This window comes from Oncorhynchus mykiss, chromosome 4 (assembly GCF_013265735.2).
Source record: "Oncorhynchus mykiss isolate Arlee chromosome 4, USDA_OmykA_1.1, whole genome shotgun sequence".
Taxonomy (NCBI): domain Eukaryota; kingdom Metazoa; phylum Chordata; class Actinopteri; order Salmoniformes; family Salmonidae; genus Oncorhynchus; species Oncorhynchus mykiss.
The window spans coordinates 22,693,418-22,712,199 of NC_048568.1; the positions used below are offsets into that span (position 1 = coordinate 22,693,418).

The window sequence follows — 18,782 nt, forward strand, 5'->3', positions numbered from 1 at the left end:
AGAGCAGCAATTCACGTTAGTTTGTTTGGTTGTCTTTATTATACCACTGTGTCGGTCTCAGTGGTAAAACTAATAACAGTTATTGTTGGTGTTCCAGGTCTAAACCTCTCATCTTGGCGCCATACTCAGGTCATTAATGTAGTTACACGTAGAAATTGATTAACAGGATGGGTATCAATAATTAACTTAAGACAATAAAAATCCCCAGTCACAATGTGAACCCTTCAGCCTCATTTAGATTACTTTAATGATGCTGGGCTGGAAAAGATCCAATGGCTGCCCGGTGGTTTGGTGTGGAAACAGCACCTGATAAAGTAGAGGGAGGTTTTCCCACCTCTTGTTTTCCTCTCGGCATAAATCTAATCTGTTTATTGTACGATAAACGCACATTTCTGCTGGTTGAAACTGGTGGTTGAAAGTCACTTGTGGTGTTTTTCGTAATGTGCTGTTATGGTTTTCCCTAACTTTGACTATTTTCTATCACTCCCATCTTTAAAACCTGCTCTGGCACATTTTAGTGCTAATACAATGTGGATATTAATCTCTGTTTTAGCGCACATGAAAAAACAATTTACTCTAGAACAGTACAGTGCTTACTATAGAATTGTATAGTAAACTGTACAGTGGTATACTGTAGAATAATATACTACACACCATAGGTTTCCACGGGGGATGGGGGACATTTATTAATTAAATAAAAAGTCCCTGGAGGTCAGGGATCTCCCAGATAGCATTAGAACAGGTCATAGGCAAGGGCAAAATGTGTAGAATTGCAAGAAAGCTTAGCTTTAAAGGTCGAATTTGGAAACAAACATCTTTCCATATCTTTTGATATTTGTTTCATTAGTCCATTGTTGATATAGTCCTTAAATATTTTGCCTGTCAGCAATCAAGTTTTCAAGATGTATAACTTTCAAAATACAGAAATACAGCTGGTATGATGCATTTTGCATCACATAAGGGTGTGTTTTGCATCATAACGGCTCTATTTCTTTAATGTGAAAGTTATATATCTTGAAAACTTGATTGCTGACATGCAAATAGATGTGGAACTACTGTATATCAGCAATGGACCAATTATACAAACACCAAGTATATTTTTAGTGTAAAGTACTTAAGGATAAATACTTTTTGGGGTATCTGTACTTTACTATTTTTCTTTTTGACAACTTTTACCTTTACTTCACTACATTCCTAAAGAAAATAATATACTTTTTACTCCATACATTTTCCCTGACACCCAGAAGTACTTGTTACATTTTGAATGCTTAGCAGGTCAAGAAAAAGGTTCAATTCACACACTTATCAAGAGAACATCCCTGGTCCTCCCTACTGCCCCTGATCTGGTGGACTCACTAAACACAAACGCTTCATTTGTCAGTTATGGCTAACCGTAAATAAATTAAAAAACAAGAATAGTGCCAATAGTGCCTTCTTAATATAAGGATTTTTTCATTATTTACACTTTTAATTTGACTTTTGATACTTAAGTAAGTTTTAGCAATTACATTTACTTTTGATACTTAAGTATATTTAAAAACAAATACTTTTAACCTTTAACCTTTTAACCTTTAACCTACTAGTTACACAAGTAGAAATTTATTTGGTGACTTTCAATTTTACTTGAGTCATTTTCAGTTAAGATATCTTTACTTTTACTCAAATATGACAATTGGGTACTTTTTTCACCACTGGTTGGAGGTCATTCCACTTATCCTTCCACTTACATTGTGTTTTCAAAATATCCCTCCATATACAGTAGAAGTCGGAAGTTTCCATACACCTTAGCCAAATACATTTAAACTCCGTTTTTCACAGTTCCTGACATTTAATCCTGGTAAAAACTCCCTGTCTTAGGTCAGTTAGGATCACCACTTTATTTTAAGAATGTGAAATGTCAGAATAATAGTAAAGATAATGATTTATTTCAGCTTTTATTTCATTCATCAAATTCCCAGTGGGTCAGAAGTGTATATACTGTACACTCAATTAGTATTTGTTAGCATTGCCTTTAAATTGTTTAGTTTGGGTCAAACATTTTGGGAAGCCTTCCACAAGCTTCCCACAATATGATTGGGTGAATTTTGCCCTATTCCTCCTGACAGAGCTGGTGTAACTGAGTCAGGTTTTTAGACCTCCTTGCTCGCACACACTTTTTCAGTCCTGCCCACATATTTTCTATAGGATTGAGGTCAGGGCTTTGTGATGGCCACCCCAATACCTTGACTTTGTTGTCCTTAAGCCATTTTGCCACAACTTTGTAAGTATGCTTGGGGTCATTGTCCATTTGGAAGACCCATTTGCGACCAAGCTTTAACTTCCTGACTGATGTCTTGAGATGTTGCTTCAATATATCCACATAATTTTCCTCCCTCATGATGCCATCTATTTGGTGAAGTGCACCAGTCCCTCTTGCAGCAAAGCACCCCCACAACATGATGGTGCCAGCCCCATGCTTCACGGTTGGGATGGTGTTCTTCGGCTTGCAAGCCTCCCCCTTTTTCCTCCAAATATAATGATGGTCACTATGGCCAAACAGTTCTAATTTTGTTTCATCAGACCAGAGGACATTTCTCCAAAAAGTACGATCTTTGTCCCCATGTGCAGTTGCAAACCTTAGTCTGGACTTTTTATGGCAGTTTTGGAGCAGTGGCATCTTCCTTGCTGAGTGGCCTTTCAAATTATGTCGATATAGGCCTCGTTTTACTGTGTTTATAGATACTTTTGTACCAGTTTCCTCCAGCATCTTCAAAAGGTCCAGGCTTGATTTTCACTTTTCGCACCAAAGAACGTTCATCTCTAGGAGACAGGACATGTCTCCTTCCTGAGCGATATGATGGCTGCATGGTCCCATGGTGTTTATACCTGTGTACTATTGTTTGTTCAGATGAACATGGTACCTTCAGGCATTTGGAAATTGCTCCCAAGGATGAAACAGACTTGTGGAGGTCTACAATTTTACAGTATTTATACTATAGTTACCTGTAAATACTACAGTATTCTACAGTAAAGTCCACAAAACCACTACAGTAATTACTATAGTATTTATACCATAGTATACCAGAGTATTTTCTTCATGTGGTAACCGCTCTCCCTTCCCCAGCCTGTGTATTTATGGGTGTTTTGAAGGAGTATGAGGAGTATCCCTTTCTCTTACCACTCCTTCATCCCCCTGTTCCACAATCCTCTGCCCTCCCTAATTTCCCCCCTTCACCTCCATCTCTTCTTTTTCCCTGGCCCTCTTTACATCCACCTCCCTGAGTTTCTGCCCTCTCAAACACCCCCTCCCCACCCATCCCTACTCCCCCCCCCCCCTCCCCCACCCGTCACTCCTCCTCTTCCTCCTCCTCCTCGGTTCCCCCGTCTTCCTCTACCTGGTGTAATAAGAGGAGCATCGGGGGTCTGGTTAATGATCCAACACTCTGGAGCTGTTGAGCAGTCGGATAAGGAGAGAGAGGGAGAGGAGGAAAAGGAGAGAGAGAGGGAGAGAGAAAGGGAAAGAGAGAGGGAAAGAGAGAGAGAGAGAGAGAGCAGTACGAGTAGAGGCATAGAGGGACCTAGGTGAGGTCAGAAAGAGGGGAGTGAGGGAGAGGAAAGATACAGGATTAGGTAAATGTAGTGTGTTTGTGTCTGTACAAATGAGTGGACTCTGCATGGGGCCTAGGAGCATTTGGATCAAGTTACCCCTTCAGATGGAGACAACCTGATACAGGACCTACAATACTTTACCGTATCAGTGGATTTACGGAGTGCTGGAGGAAGGTCCTGAGCCTCATGTGAAGATCCATGTAGGAACTGTAGCAGCTACACAGACTCACGCTCCTTCCTACCCCACCTCTCTACACAACCTACAGGTGAGTCTGACCGAAGTCTTTTCCCTTGTAGAATCAATGTCTCTGAGCCTAAATGAGTCCTGTTGGAGCTACATCAGAGCTCAGTTGCAGTAACATGCATTTCATTTTAATGGGTCGAGTTGTGATTGTGGTGACTGGCTTGGGGGCCAGTAGATTTTTATGTGAGGTAATCATTTCTCAATGGTTAACCCAGGTAATGGAGGTCATTATCCAAATCTGTCCGATTTGAGTGTTTTTGTAGAATGGCTGCACTCCTAGAAAGCTAAATTATTGACAATTGCCTTACCTTAATTGTCATGGGTAAGAAGAGCCTGAAGTGAAAAATAAGTCAAAAATAAAATAAGCAAGTAGTTTGTTGCAACATGATGGACATGCACTTTACATTTAACCAATGACATTTAGAAATGAAATAGTTTTGTCTTTAATTACAGAGTGGAAAATGTCTCTTTATCTCCTATATTGTTGTTAGTTGTTTGCTGGGTGACTTTACAATCTGTAACACCACGCCTAATCTCTGCCCTGTCCAATGTTCAGGGTGAAGGAAAGGTAATTGGGGTCACGTGAAGTGAGGGCGCTAGGCTAACCCTGGCTCAGTTTGTATTGATGTGGATGTGTGTGCTAGGCTAATTGCTAGGCTAACCTTGTGCTTTGTTTGCTCTGTCAACAAATGTATGCTTTGTCAACAGAGACCAAAACAGTTTTTAAATGACCACGAAATTAAGACGGCGAAGCCCCTCACAATCAGTGCCATTGTAAACTGGTCAATGGAAACATCAGTTGGGTTGTATTTGTTCTTCACAGGTGTGTGTGTGTTTGTCCAAGTGTGTGTGCCTGCGTGTTTGTGCGTGCCTGTATGCTCATGCACATGCAAGCAAGGATCTATGTCCCCAGGCCCAGTGAGATTATTGACATTGGAGGGGGTCGCTACATGTATATGCACAGGCACACATGTTCAAGAAAACACAAACATTTTGTGCTACCATGAGAGAGTGGATGTCTTAAGATATGCACCAGTTTAAATTCATGCCTGCACACACACACTAAAGGTAGCTTCGATTCCCCAAACAATTGTCTGACCTGTGAGACTGCCAGGGGTACGCATATAATAGAGTCACAAAATACTGGCAGGTGGTAGTGACCATCAATAAATGACCAACAAGGCTTGGGTTAGTGATACCAGGTTCTATATGAGATGTCTTCCCAGGGTGGTACAGTATTCATAGTGCCCCTAGCTGGCAGCCCATCATTAGTGTCCATTATTCATGATCACAGTGTAGACCTCTCACTGAGAACTGACTGTGTGCCAATTTAATGACAGATACTGGGCATACTGTTTGTGTGTGCATGCATGTTTCGTGCAGCTTTTATGAGTGTGAATTAATGTGCAAATGTGCTTATATTTCATGTGTATGCTTTCATGTCCATGTGTTTACCTTCCTGTGACTCCTCTCACATGCATCCACCCCTCCCTTCAGCCATGGAGGGCCAGGTAGATGAGCTGAGGCAGCAGCTGGAGAAACAGACCCTGATCAACCAGGAGCTGCAGAACCACAACAAGGACCTAGGTACGATCACGACCATGACTACCATGACCGCAAGCATAACTTAGATCAAGACCATATGAACATGATTGACCACAACAAAGACTGCAGCCATGAAATAAACCATGACTTAAAACACATTTATCCCAACCAATACAATGCTCTCCTGTCACCTCCAGAGAGAAGACTGCAGGAGAAGGAGAAGTTGCTGCAGGACCTTCACAGTCATTATCATGACCTGGGTAAGGGGATTCATGTGACTATGGCAACCCCCTGGGTGACGAATGGCAGCCATTTTGTGTCAGATCACTAACCATAGAACATCATGTATCTTAACCCTAATTTCCTGTGTGTGGTGTCTATATATCCCAGAGTTCCCTGCTCAGAGGAACAGTAATGAAGGGGAACCGGAGGTCAGGAAGAGCAGAGCGGCTGTCATGGCCCCTGAGCCAATCCCAGAGGAGCAGCTGGAGATCTTGAAGACCAAAGTCAAGAAGACCGTCAGGTGATTGGTTAGGGCTATGCATGATTGGCAAGGGCTATGCATGAGTTATGTGACACCAGTACTGTATGGTGGTGTGATGCCTCCTTCCGCAGCGAGACAAGTCTGATCGTCATGGCCATCCAGAAGAACGACTTCCTGAGTCGCCTTGACGATGAGCAGATCACCATGATGGTGGAGCTCCTGGTGGCCATCGACTTCAAACCAGGAAATGATGTCATCAAGGAGGGTAGTGAGGGAGACAGTATGTACATCGTTGCAGGTATGTGTGAATTTCTCTAAAACATTGCTCGGTGTTGCTACTGTACGTCTGATTATTATTCCCAATTAAACAATAACCCTCACCCCTTCTTCTCCACATTCAGAGGGTGAGCTCTATGTCAGTCAAGCAGGTCGTAACCTTCGAACCCTGACCTGTGGGGATGTCTTTGGAGAGTTGGCTATTCTGTATAACTGCAAACGCACTGCCACAGTCAAAGGTAAGATGCTTTAGAACTCGACTATTGAGTGGTACAAAATAACTAACTACGTGTAACTTCCTACTGTCTGTACTGTGCGTGTGCAGTGAAATTAATATTGCTTGTTGTTATGAATAAATTGTCCGCCTCACTCCCCATCGTAGCTAAAACAGTGGTGAGTCTGTGGTGTATGGAGAGACAGACGTACAGAACCATCATGACCAATAAGTCCAAGAAGAAACGTGAACAGATAATGGGCTTCTTGAAGACGTGAGTTTACACACTTAACCTCATGACTTACATACTTGGTCATTGTCTCTTGGTCACACACACATGCACACTGCTAATTCTGCTCTTATATGTTTACCTATCAGGTCTCGGACTCTGAACACCCTGAATGACGTTCAGCTCTCTAAGATCATTGACTCCATGGAGGAGGTTTGTGCTCAGCCATTTTACACACCTCTCCCATGCTAGATCGTTTTTTTCCAGATCATTAGCACATACATCCCATAGAAAATGTGTTGTTTCTTTTAGGTGAAGTACCAGAACAATGACGTCATTGTGCGTGAGGGGGCAGAGGGCAACACATTCTACATCATCCTTAAAGGAGAGGTACAGTAACGGGGACATGTTTGGTGGCTCTGTGATCCAAAACACTCTGTTTCTGTACATCCTTTGTTTGATGATCACAGGGAACAACAACTAACTACGCTAGTGGAGGATTGGCGTCTACAATACTCTTACCTGTGCTTACCAACCGATTTGTTTATTGCCAAACTCAACCTTTTGACCCGTCTGTGTCAATTTAACTTTATTTGCACTGCTCTCTTTTCAATGGCATAATGGTGCTGAATTGCCTATCAAATAAATCTGGCCTCGAGGACAAAAACGAGTGTGTGTGCATGTGTCTGCCCTCAGGTCCAGGTGACTAAAAAGGTGAACAGGCAGCAGAAACAGATTCGCAGGATGGGCAAAGGGGAGCATTTCGGGGAATTGGCCCTCATACGGTAACCATGGATACATTAGTACCTACAGTAAAGCTATAAAGAAACTTGCTGTTGTACAATAAAGGGGCCTTGGTGTGCAGTATTAGCCAGTGTGGCTGCTCATTATGTGTGGATCTGTATATAACCTACAGTGAGATCCTGAGGACTGCAACCTGCACTGCTCTGGGCCCTGTTACCTGCTTCTCCATCGATAAGGAGTGAGTCTGAACAATTCTAATTGGATTTCTTGATCGGTTAGATTTTTTGGAATGATTGATGGTCTGTTATGTTCCCCCTCCAGGGTGTTTGAGGAGACGATCCCCATTGAACACCTGGAGCTCCATGATGAGTGAGTACAAAGACACTCTTAGTCCATTTAGTTCTATATTTACCACTCTAGTCAGGCAATCTAACTGTAGTCTGTGGTCCACCATCAGCTCTACGTTCCTGGAGGAGCCAGATGCTCCAGAGAAGACCAGTCCTAGTTCCTCTCTGAGGCTGAAGGACCTGATCCCTGTGCTGTACCAGGAGGGGCGCTACCAGGGAGAACCTGTCACCCTCGGAGTGGGAGGATTTGGTCGCGTTGAACTGGTACAAGTGTTTGGTGTTGTTGTAGTGTTTGGCTTTTTATTGGTATAGTTAGTGGCTGAAACTAACTAATGAAAGTTTACTGCCCCCTTTAAGGTGCTTGAAAGCAAAATTCAAAGTGAAACGGCTCTTTTTAGATCAAAAGTTTATAACTGTTTTTGTTGTTTTCCCCAGGTGACCACGCTGCACCATGGGAAGTACTTTGCCATGAAGCGGGTCAGTAAGAAGCACATTGTTGCTAAGCAACAGGAGGAGCACGTCCTGTTTGAGAAGAGGATCCTCAAAGCCATCCAGAGTGACTTCATCGTCAGGTAACTGTGGGGCTAGGTGGCAGGTACTGTAGCCTAGTGGTTAATATTGCTCTTTCAAATCCCTGAGCCGGCAACGTGGACAAATCTGCCGTTCTGCCGTTGAGCAAGGCAGTTAATCCCAAACAACAACTGCACCGATAATGTCGATTAAAGCAGCCCACTGCACCTCTTTAATTCAGAGGGGTTGGGTTAAATGTGGAAGACACATTTCGGTTGAATGCATTCACTTGTGCAACTGACTAGGTATCCCCTTAACCTTCAACCATCATCATCTACAATAACACTTTAACCCTCTTTGTCCCCTTGTCAATTGATGGTATTCATTAAGACTGTGGGGGTAGGCGACCCCTGACCTCTAACCTTTAATGTCCAACCATCATCATCTAAGTTAACATGTTAACCCTCTTTGTCCCCTTATCAATCGATGTTATTCATTAATCACTAAAGTACTAAGGGAGAAGGGAAAACCATCAGACACTGCTGTGGCCCTCAAGGTCCAGGAGGACTGAGGAAACTGTACCATATTTAACCCTGTGTTATCTCTCGCTCACTGTTCAGGCTCCATTTTGCCTTCAAAGACACTCGCTACATCTACATGATTATGGAGTTCTGTGCAGGAGGGGAGATCTGGACCAAGCTCAAAGAAGTGTGAGGAAACATTGCTGACTAAGTCTACTTTTAAGTGATCATGCACGAAAAGCTGGAGTTTTGGAGGCTTTGTCGGCATGGGTGTTGTTAGGCCCGAGATGAAATCGAGCCAATATATCCTCCAAACACTGGCTTCAAGGGCATCCCTTTTATACAAAGGGTTACCAACATATTCAAATAATGATTGACATACTTTCATAAAAACTTTATTTTGCTTAATTTATTCATACTATTTTATCCTTCCACAAGATATAGTCCCGACACAAAACTATGGTTGCTACACAAACCGGCTCGTCGTTCGTTCTATCGGTTCGGTTGACAGAGACGCAACCCAGTCGTTCAGTCTTTTTGTTCAGTATCTATGGATGCGACCCAGTCGTTTGTTCTAAATGTTCCATTGCCATACTGGCTGGCAACGTTATTATCCCTTGCTTGCTAGCTAGCCAACAACGTCAAACAGTGCAGCCAGAATAACAACAGTAGCTGCCTTTGCATTTGTTTAAGCAGTTTTCTAGTGACATTTATTTGAATACGTCCATAACAATAAGTTAATGAGGCTAAATTTCGCCTGGCATAGAAAATGTGCTCTCTCATCAGGAGACTGTTGTTCAGAGGAGCTAGCCAACAACACCGCTAACACAATCACTTCAAACGGAAGCTAGAAAGACTGCAAACTAGCTGCACTTCATTTAGTTTTATCTTTTTTCAATTGATATTTCTTTGTATATATCCATAAATATGATGCCAGCTTATTCATGATTTCGACTGGCTGAGAAACGTTGCCTGCCTGTCTGTCTCGTTCCTTCTCCCGACACGTTCATTACTATGGGACAGCTGGAGATTGAATTTGAATATGGAAACAATGTTGCAAATGTCGGAGAGACAAACAGCAAGGTTTATACAAATCTCCGCTGTTGAAAACCAAATGTTAGTCGAAAAGAAATGTGAGATAATGTATTTTTATAGTGGAAATCAAGTTTTTAAATTGCCTGGCTGGGCTGATGAGACAGTGGATTGCGCAGTCAGATGGAAGAGTATATAGGCATTTTAAAGTCATAGATTTAGCCGGTGGTAACTTGTGGAATAGACACCGTCTGGAATGCGGTTTTAACGAATCAGCATTCAGTATTAGAACCCCCCGTTGTATAAATTCAGACATACACAACTGAGGTTGAAGATTTATCTGCTTTGTCTCTGTGTTTGGCAGTGGCCGCTTCAATGAGCCCATTGCTGTGTTCTGCACTGCCTGTGTAGTAGAGGCCTATGCCTACCTCCATAAGAAGGGCATCATGTACAGAGACCTCAAGCCTGAGAATCTGATGCTGGATGCCAAGGGCTACGTCAAACTGGTGGGTGATATGTTAATGATAACATCAGGCTCTCCCTCTTTCATTGCTTCAACTCTTCAATCGCTTGCGATGCTAAAGAGTTCATGCATTCAGATAACTCTCTGTGTGTGTATTTGTGCATGTTTGAATGTGTGTGTTTTTACATGTAGGTGGACTTTGGTTTTGCTAAGGAGTTAGTTCACGGTGATAAGACCTACTCATTCTGTGGTACTCCTGAGTACATGGCCCCAGAGATCATCCAGAACCAGGGACACGACTTCGCTGCTGACTTCTGGTCCCTGGGCATCCTGGTCTATGAGCTGCTGGTGGGGAGGTACTGTACAGATCAGCACGGAAAAGTTTAAAGCAGCTTGATATTTCAGTAAACAAGAAAGGTGACTGACAGAATGATTTACTGTATAGTGTATAGTACAACATTTACAACAGCTCCAACACCAACATACACACACCGGATTATCTAAAATACTGTTTTACCAATGGACTGTTTTGCCTTTCAGCCCCCCATTTTCCAGTTCCGAGCCCGCAAAGATCTACCCTAAAATTTTGGATGGGTTGCTCAAGTTCCCCCCTTACATGGGCGAGGGGGCCAAGTCCCTCATCAGTAAACTGTGCAGGTTAGGGATGATGTGTTAGGTGCAGGATATAGTGTGATGTTATAACTCTTTTTCATACTTGTTTTGATTGGTTATTGATGGTTTGTGTTGTGTTGTGGCCCACAGACCTCGGCCGGGTCAGAGGCTGGGAAACACCAAGAATGGGATCAAAGATGTCCGCCATCACAGGTAACCATGAGGATCCCAATCGTCTGGTGTGCGTTTGTTGGTGTTGGAACTGTTGTAAATGTTGTACTATACACTGTACAGTACATTTCTTCTGTCAGTCACCTTTCTTTTATGAGGATTCATCCCCCTCTCCTGTATTCCCCTCCAGGTGGTTCAGTAGTATGAATTGGCACAAGCTTCGTGTGGGCCAGGTGGAGGCTCCTACAATCAGACTCATACACAAGGTCAGTCTAGCCTCAGCACACATCTTTAAAAAAAAAAATCTATGTGAAGCTCAATAGGTAACTCTTTACATTCAAGGTATACTTCTAAGGATTTATAAACGGGTTGATAAGTAGTTTACAAATGGTAAATTATTAGTTTACAGTATATGTGGTCTATAACGAAGTTCCCCACCATTGCGAGAAAACCTACTGCGAGAGGTTCTGATGCATCGACATAATACCACAGCGCAACGAATCAAACCAAATTTCTCTGCAACAGCTGTTGCTTTATTAGTGAACACAAATTCCTTTATAAAGCTTTTCACACTTTATAAAGATCAAATACAAGTTCAAGGTACGGATTGAGTGGTAACTAGTTGTCATTTAGTCACTGTGTCATATCCAGTGTCAACGTCATTCCCAGACAGCCACTGATCTGAGCTCTTCCCCTCCCCTTTTCCTCCAGGGTCCATGCTACATCAACTTTGACCGCTTCCCCTTCGACCAAGCTAAGGCCGACGAGGAGTTCTCCGGCTGGGACAAAAACTTCTGACTCCAACCAGAACCAGAACCAGAACCTGAACCAGAAACAGTCCAAGAGGGTCAGAGTTCAGAGGTCACACCGGGGCTCACTGATAGGTGGATCCAGACCAGATTACTTCTTGGTGACCTCAATGGTCCCGTTACCTTTTAGACTCTGAAAGACCAATGCACCGTAGGGGCAGGAATAGGACTATGCCCAGAGCCATAGATACACATGGATAGGTTCTGACTACTTTGTAATAAGGCTCTAATTTCACCATGCTGGCTTCACAGAACCCTCTGGTAAAAGATACTGTACAACACTGAGAGGTGTGAAGTCAAATGTGTGAATAAGAACAGCCACTCATGCATACATACCTTCTAATCTTTGTGGATGCCATCTTAACTTGACATGTGCTCACTGAAAGCTGTATGTGTGTGTTGTGCTCAAAAGAAAGATGAGTAAATATAAATGGCTGGATGTAATGTCTCATGTTGGACAAAATTAATGAATTTACCCTTGACACTCATTGTACTGTGTAACTCTGGATGGCATTGTCATTGTATTTACTGTGTTAGTGTCTATGCCTTGTAGCATATACTGTCTGTAAAGAATACTAAATGTATGTGTTTCACTTTCAAATAAATATAATGACCCCTTAATAAACATAGAGAACAGGTGTTGTAGTACAACATGTCAGCACTAGGGGGCTGAATAGGAAGGAACACTATCTGCTCTCAGCACAGCATAGTGTGTTCTCAATGTCTGTTCTCTGAGTCCTGTAATGTAATTTAGTACAGACAGCAGGTTTTGTATGGAGTGATGTACTATGTATCATTCAAACATCATTACAGTGTCTGTTAGATTGACTAAAGCTCTTTTAAGTCATCAGTCCACTCACGACAAACAACTCTTATCAGGAAGGAAATACAAAACAACAAATCAATCTCCTGGGGCTATGCCTAATCTGTGATGGTGGGCTGAAGTACATCGGTTTCCTATTGGATTAAAAAGGCGCTGAATGATTGATCAATATGATTGGTCCAAGGGCAGTACACATTGTCATTGACAATAATACTATTATGATAAATCATATTTTTGATAAGCTGCCAACAACAGCTTTCAGTGTTTGTTACTATTGTTTTTTCCGTTGTGTGTATCTGCCAGGCTGTCATTGTAAATAAGAATTTGTTCTTAACTGGCTCGCCTGGTTCAATAAAGGTTAAAGAAATAATAAGCTAGATAAAATACATCTGTATGGATCCTGACTTTTTGTGAAGAGTATTATAACCACTGTTCCAGATCCTGATTAAGGTTTCCCGTGTGGCTTAAATCGACTTAATAAACATGTTTCTTGTTATGTGTCTTACTGACAGTCTGTTTCACCCCAGGGAAACCTGTTCTCCTCACTCACTGTGCTACGGATTTCAACGCACTTTATGAATGTGATCCGATTTAGAGGTTTTCTACCACTACAGATTTTGAATTGAAGTGGCAGAGAGGTAGAGCTCTGTCATGGCAGGCTTTTGAGGAGGAGGAAGAAGAAAACAACATTGTTTCCTTCTGTAAGGCATGGTTTGAAATGTACATCATTGGGACCTGGAGGAAAATTGGGGAGGGTCATGTTTTTTGCATTTTTGTCAGGGTGAGGGTTTAGATTTGAAAAAAAAACTAGTCCAGGGGAGGTTAATGTAATTTGTAATTGATGAAATGTCAATATTTCTCAGTGTTTTATAATTAGTTGCTTATTAGGCTCAACACTGAGTGTAGAAAAAAAACATTAACACCTGTTCTTTCCATAACATAGACTGATCAGGTGAATCCAGGTGAAAGCTATGATCCCTTATTGATGTCACTTGTTAAAGACACTTAAAATCAGTGTAGATAAGGGGTTGGGGACAGGTTAAAGAATGATTCTCAAGCCTTGAAACAATTGAGACATGGATTGTGTATGTGTTCCATTCAAAGAGTGAATGGGCAAGACAAAAGATTGAAGTGCCTTTGAACGGAGTATGGTAGTAGGTGCCAGGTGCACCGGTTTGTGTCAAGAACTGCAACGCTGCTGGGTTTTTCACGCTCAACAGTTTCCAAAATGTATCAAGAATGGTCCATCACTCAAAGGACATCCAACCAAGTTGACACAACTGTGAGAAGCATTAAAGTCAACACGGGCCAGCATCCCTGTGGAACGCTTTCGACTCCCTATGGAGTCCATGTCCTGACGAATTGAGGCTGTGCTGAGGGCAAAAGGGTAGGGGGACCCAACACAATGTTAGGAAGGTGTTCTGGTGTTCTTCGGAAGGTGTTCTGCATCATTTCCATTCCCCCATATATTCTTTGGGAAAAAATATATATCCATATGCATACAAGTATAGATACATATATTCATATACTGTATATATACACACATACCTATATAGATATACATACTTTTTAAAGAAAAAACGTTTTTTTTAAGAGGAAGGTGTTGTTGTGTGTGTATCGATGTGTGCCTGATGCCACCCCTCATCTCTGATTAGCCACTGAGCGCACAATATTGTAACGGGGTTCTTCCGTCGAAGGAGAGGCGGACCAATACGCAGCGTGGTTGAAGTTCATGGTTTTTTTATAAGAAAAACTATACATGAACAAACTACAAAACAATAAATGTGAAAACCCGAAACCTGTCCCGTGTGGTACAAACACTGACACAGGAGACAGTCACCCACAAAACCCAACACCAAACAGGCTACCTAAATATGGTTCCCAATCAGAGACAATGACTAACACCTGCCTCTGATTGAAAACCATATCAGGCCAAACACAGAAACAGACAAACTAGACACACAACATAGAATGCCCACTCAGATCACACCCCGACCAAACAAAACATAGAAACATACAAAGCAAACTAAGGTCAGGGTGTGACAAACATCAAGTGCGCCTATAGTCTATTTAGCGTGGTCTCAATCAAATGATCCATAGCCTATATGAAGTGCATGCTCGAGAGCAAAGTTATATTTCTAAGAAAATGTACATCCTTCCTGAGTCTTTTGCGCTGCTGGGATGGTGGAAATACTTTCTGATTAGGCCTAGTCTCAAAAATGCAATATTGCACTCGCGGACGAGCCTATATGTTCTGTTCAGTTCAAAAAGGAGAGCGTGAATATGAGAAGAAGGACCAGAGGTCAACTTTGATAGCTTGCTACCACTATTATTGATTTGAATAAAACATTATGTTTCTTGCCATGATGTGTTTATCAGAGGTATTGACGTCACAATAAGCCAGATTCAAGTAACTTGGTGCTGAAACTTGAAGCGGCACGATCAATCTGAGCAATCATGGTGCTGGCTCCTAACCAATTCTGCAATTTTGTCAGTTTTTTTCGCAATATTTGTAACTTATTTTGTACATAATGTTTCTGCTACCGTCTCTTATAACTAAAACTAGTTTCTGGATATCAGAACAGTGATTACTCACCTCAAACTGGATGAAGATTTTTTCTTTAATGAGTCTGACGCAAAGGATATACTGTTTCTCCCAGACCAGGCCCAAATCCCCGTCATTCACATGAAGAAAAGATGGAAATACAGGGGGCGCAGATCTGGGTGCCTTGTGAGAATTTATCTAGGCCTTCCTCTGGTGTGTCGGTGTCAGAGGAAGGCCCAAAGAATTGTCAAAGATTCTAGTCACCCAAGTCATAGACTCTCTCTACTACCGTTCGGCAAGCACTGCTGCTACTCGCTGTTTATTATCTATGTATAATCACTTTACCCCTACATACATGTACAAATTACCTCAATTACCTCGACTAACCTGTATCTCCACACATTGACTTGGTACCAGTACCCCCTGTATATAGCCTCGTTATTGTTATTTCATTACTTTTTTAAAAACTTTAGTTTATTTAGTAAATATTTTCTTAACTATATTTTCTGAAAACTACATTGTTGGTTAAGGGCTTGTAAGTAAGCAATTCACAGTAATGCTGTTGTATTTGGCGCATGTGACAAATAAAATTTGTTTTGATTTTAAATGTAGGCCTAACTTTTGAAAGTAACATGCTTAGATTCATCATGACGTCTCAGATTTAATTATTTGCAAACAGGGACAGTTTTGTTGTAAACAAGACACACTGATTTGGCATTGGAGAAATATGATAAGATGAATGCATAGGCCTTTCTCTCTGTCAATTCTTATCCTGTAATTTTTGTGGTATTAAAAAAGATTGTAAAATTAAGTAGAATTTGTCTTTTTTCCTGGATCTTCAAATATGATGATCGAATCATGCAAAGCTTTTACTATTAAGGCGATCTCTCCACACCTACTCTTGTCCACCATGGTATGCTAACACATAACCTTCTGGCTCGCAGGCCTGTGCACTATAAAAATGCATGCGTTGCCATGTAATGGACAAATAACAGTTTCTAAAACTACATATCTAATTCTGGTAAGTGGTAGCCATGTTTTCTGCTATCCTCTTTATGTTTTCATTTTGACATATTTAAAATATATGTTTTATTTCAGAGGTCAGACTTTCTCCAGGTAACCCTTATTATAAATAACGTACACTCTGTAAGGTGAAGTGATCCGTAACCTAGAGAGCTCTGGGTTCTGTTTGTCAGGACAGAAGGTAGTTTCAGATATCCTCCTTCACTTCAGACGGACAGTCTGCCTCAGAAGGGCAAGGCTGACAGGGCTGAGGCCCTGACTTCCCAACTGTGGGCCCCTGGAGTAAAGTTTTCTGTGTATAATAATAATAATAACTTATTCAACTTTTATAGTGTTATTCATTACATAAAGAATCTCAAAGTGCTTTAAAAGCAGCACAAAAAAGTCAAGCAATTTAGAAAACAACACCAATATCATTCATGAGATGGAAGGTCATGTGGAGGGTCCGTAAAGTGTATGGCTCAAGTGGTCATCGGAGGGAGGTGGTTAAAGGGGGAGAGCAAGCAAAGATGGTCAGCTGGAGCAAGTCCAGGGGCAGGCAGCACAGTGTCATCAAGGTGTATCAGAGTCCTGATGAAGTTTGAGCTCAGCACTTGCAGTTCACGGACTCCCCAGTTGGTGTAGCTAGATACAGTAGCTACTGCTTCACTTCTACCAAAATGAAGAACCCACTTGGGCACAGATCAAATTCAAATAAAATGTTATTGGTCACGTGCGCTGAATACAACAGGTGTAGATTAACAGTGAAATGCTTACGTACGAGCCCATTCCCAACAATGCAGAGTTAAAAAATGTAAGACAAATATTTGCTAAGTAAAAAGGAAATAGTAACACAATAAAAGCAATAAGGGGTATACCAGTACCGAGTCAATGTGCAGGGGTACGAGGTAGTTGAGGTATTGAGGTAATACAGTACGTACATGTGGGTATTGGTAAAAGTGACTAGGCAATCAGGATATATAATAAAGAGAGTAGCAGCAGCGTATGTGAAGAGTGTGAAAGTATGTCTGTGTGAGTGTGTGTGGCGTCAATATGCATGTGTGTGCATTTTTTGTGTGTGAGTGTATGTAGTGTCTGTGTGTGTATGTGTGTGTCACGACTTCCGCCGAAGTCGGCTCCCCTCCTTGTTCGGGCGGTGTTCGGCGGTCGACATCACCGGCCTTCTAGCCATCGCCGCGCCATTTTTCATTGTTCCATTTGTTTTGTCTTGTCTTGGTTTACATTCCCTAATCAACTGCATATATATATATTCCTCTGTTCCCCCCATGTCTTTGTGTGGGATTTTTTTGTTATGTGTTTTGTCTTGACGCGCCTAGCTGGTTTTTCCCCCGGGTACTATGTTTGTTGGACACTGTTGCGTCCGTCGGTTGTTTGCTTCTGCCGAATAAAGTGTGCGCCTGATCACAACTCTCTGCTCTCCTGCACCTGACTTCTACACCAGTAGCGCATATGCTGACAGTGTGTGTGCGTGCTGGAGTGTCAGTGTAGTATCTAGTGAGTGTGCGTAGAGCCAGTGCAAAACAATTAACATAAATACATTAATAAATAATAAAGGAGGCCAATGTAAATAGTCTGAGTGGCCATTTGATTAACTGTCCAGCAGTCTTATGGCTTGGTAGAAGCTGTTCAAGTGTCTTTGGCCCCCTACTTGGTCCCAGTGTAGCCTTGTAACTTAGTCCTCCCTATGATCTTCGCATAGCAGCTGCCAGAGGACAGAGCTGAATCAGTATTCACTTCACAGCTGAGTAAATCAGACTTAGCCTTTATGGAAAGAGGGCAACAGCAGCATACAGTGGGGCAAAAAAGTATTTAGTCAGCCACCAATTGTGCAAGTTCTCCCACTTAAAAAGATGAGAGAGGCCTGTAATTTTCATCATAGGTACACTTCAACTATGACATACAAAATGAGGAAAAAAATCCAGAAAATCACATTGTAGGATTTTTAATTAATTTATTTGCAAATTATGGTGGAAAATAAGTATTTGGTCACCTACAAACAAGCAAGATTTCTGGCTCTCACAGACCTGTAACTTCTTCTTTAAGAGGCTCCTCTGTCCTCCACTCGTTACCTGTATTAATGGCACCTGTTTGAACTTGTTATCAGTATAAAAGACACCTGTCCACAACCTCAAACAGTCACACTCCAAACTCCACTATGGCCAAGACCAAAGAGCTGTCAAAGGACACCAGAAACAAAATTGTAGACCTGCACCAGGCTGGGAAGACTGAATCTGCAATAGGTAAGCAGCTTGGTTTGAAGAAATCAACTGTGGGAGCAATTATTAGGAAATGGAAGACATACAAGACCACTGATAATCTCCCTTGATCTGGGGCTCCATGCAAGATCTCACCCCGTGGGGTCAAAATGATCACAAGAACGGTGAGCAAAAATCCCAGACCTAGTGAATGACCTGCAGAGAGCTGGGACCAAAGTAACACACTACGCCGCCAGGGACTCAAATCCTGCAGTGCCAGACGTGTCCCCCTGCTTAAGCCAGTACATGTCCAGGCCCGTCTGAAGTTTGCTAGAGAGCATTTGGATGATCCAGAAGAAGATTGGGAGAATGTCATATGGTCAGATGAAACCAAAATATAACTTTTT

General features: G+C 42.0%; 1 protein-coding gene across 1 annotated transcript; it reads left to right on the plus strand.

Annotated features, from left to right (window-relative positions):
* Positions 1 to 3,410: 3,410 nt before the first annotated feature.
* On the plus strand, positions 3,411 to 13,092 carry LOC110522345 (cGMP-dependent protein kinase 1). The gene is made up of 21 exons (XM_021600680.2): positions 3,411 to 3,854; positions 5,330 to 5,419; positions 5,575 to 5,637; positions 5,768 to 5,900; positions 5,993 to 6,159; positions 6,263 to 6,376; positions 6,520 to 6,625; positions 6,730 to 6,793; positions 6,893 to 6,970; positions 7,277 to 7,365; positions 7,497 to 7,562; positions 7,646 to 7,693; positions 7,782 to 7,935; positions 8,107 to 8,243; positions 8,802 to 8,891; positions 10,099 to 10,240; positions 10,390 to 10,553; positions 10,738 to 10,854; positions 10,960 to 11,022; positions 11,171 to 11,246; positions 11,692 to 13,092. Exons 2-21 carry the CDS (start codon positions 5,332 to 5,334, stop codon positions 11,776 to 11,778), a joined length of 2,046 nt encoding a protein of 681 aa, XP_021456355.2. The 5' UTR covers positions 3,411 to 3,854; positions 5,330 to 5,331; the 3' UTR covers positions 11,779 to 13,092.
* Positions 13,093 to 18,782: the final 5,690 nt, after the last annotated feature.

Bases quoted from the DNA above. Each gene is read 5' to 3' on its own strand.
- LOC110522345 (XM_021600680.2), top strand. From the start codon at position 5,332: ATGGAGGGCCAGGTAGATGAGCTGAGGCAGCAGCTGGAGAAACAGACC. The intron at 7,694-7,781 runs GTGAGTACAAAG...GTCCACCATCAG, and splicing joins CACCTGGAGCTCCATGATGA to CTCTACGTTCCTGGAGGAGC. The intron at 8,892-10,098 runs GTGAGGAAACAT...TGTGTTTGGCAG, and splicing joins TGGACCAAGCTCAAAGAAGT to TGGCCGCTTCAATGAGCCCA.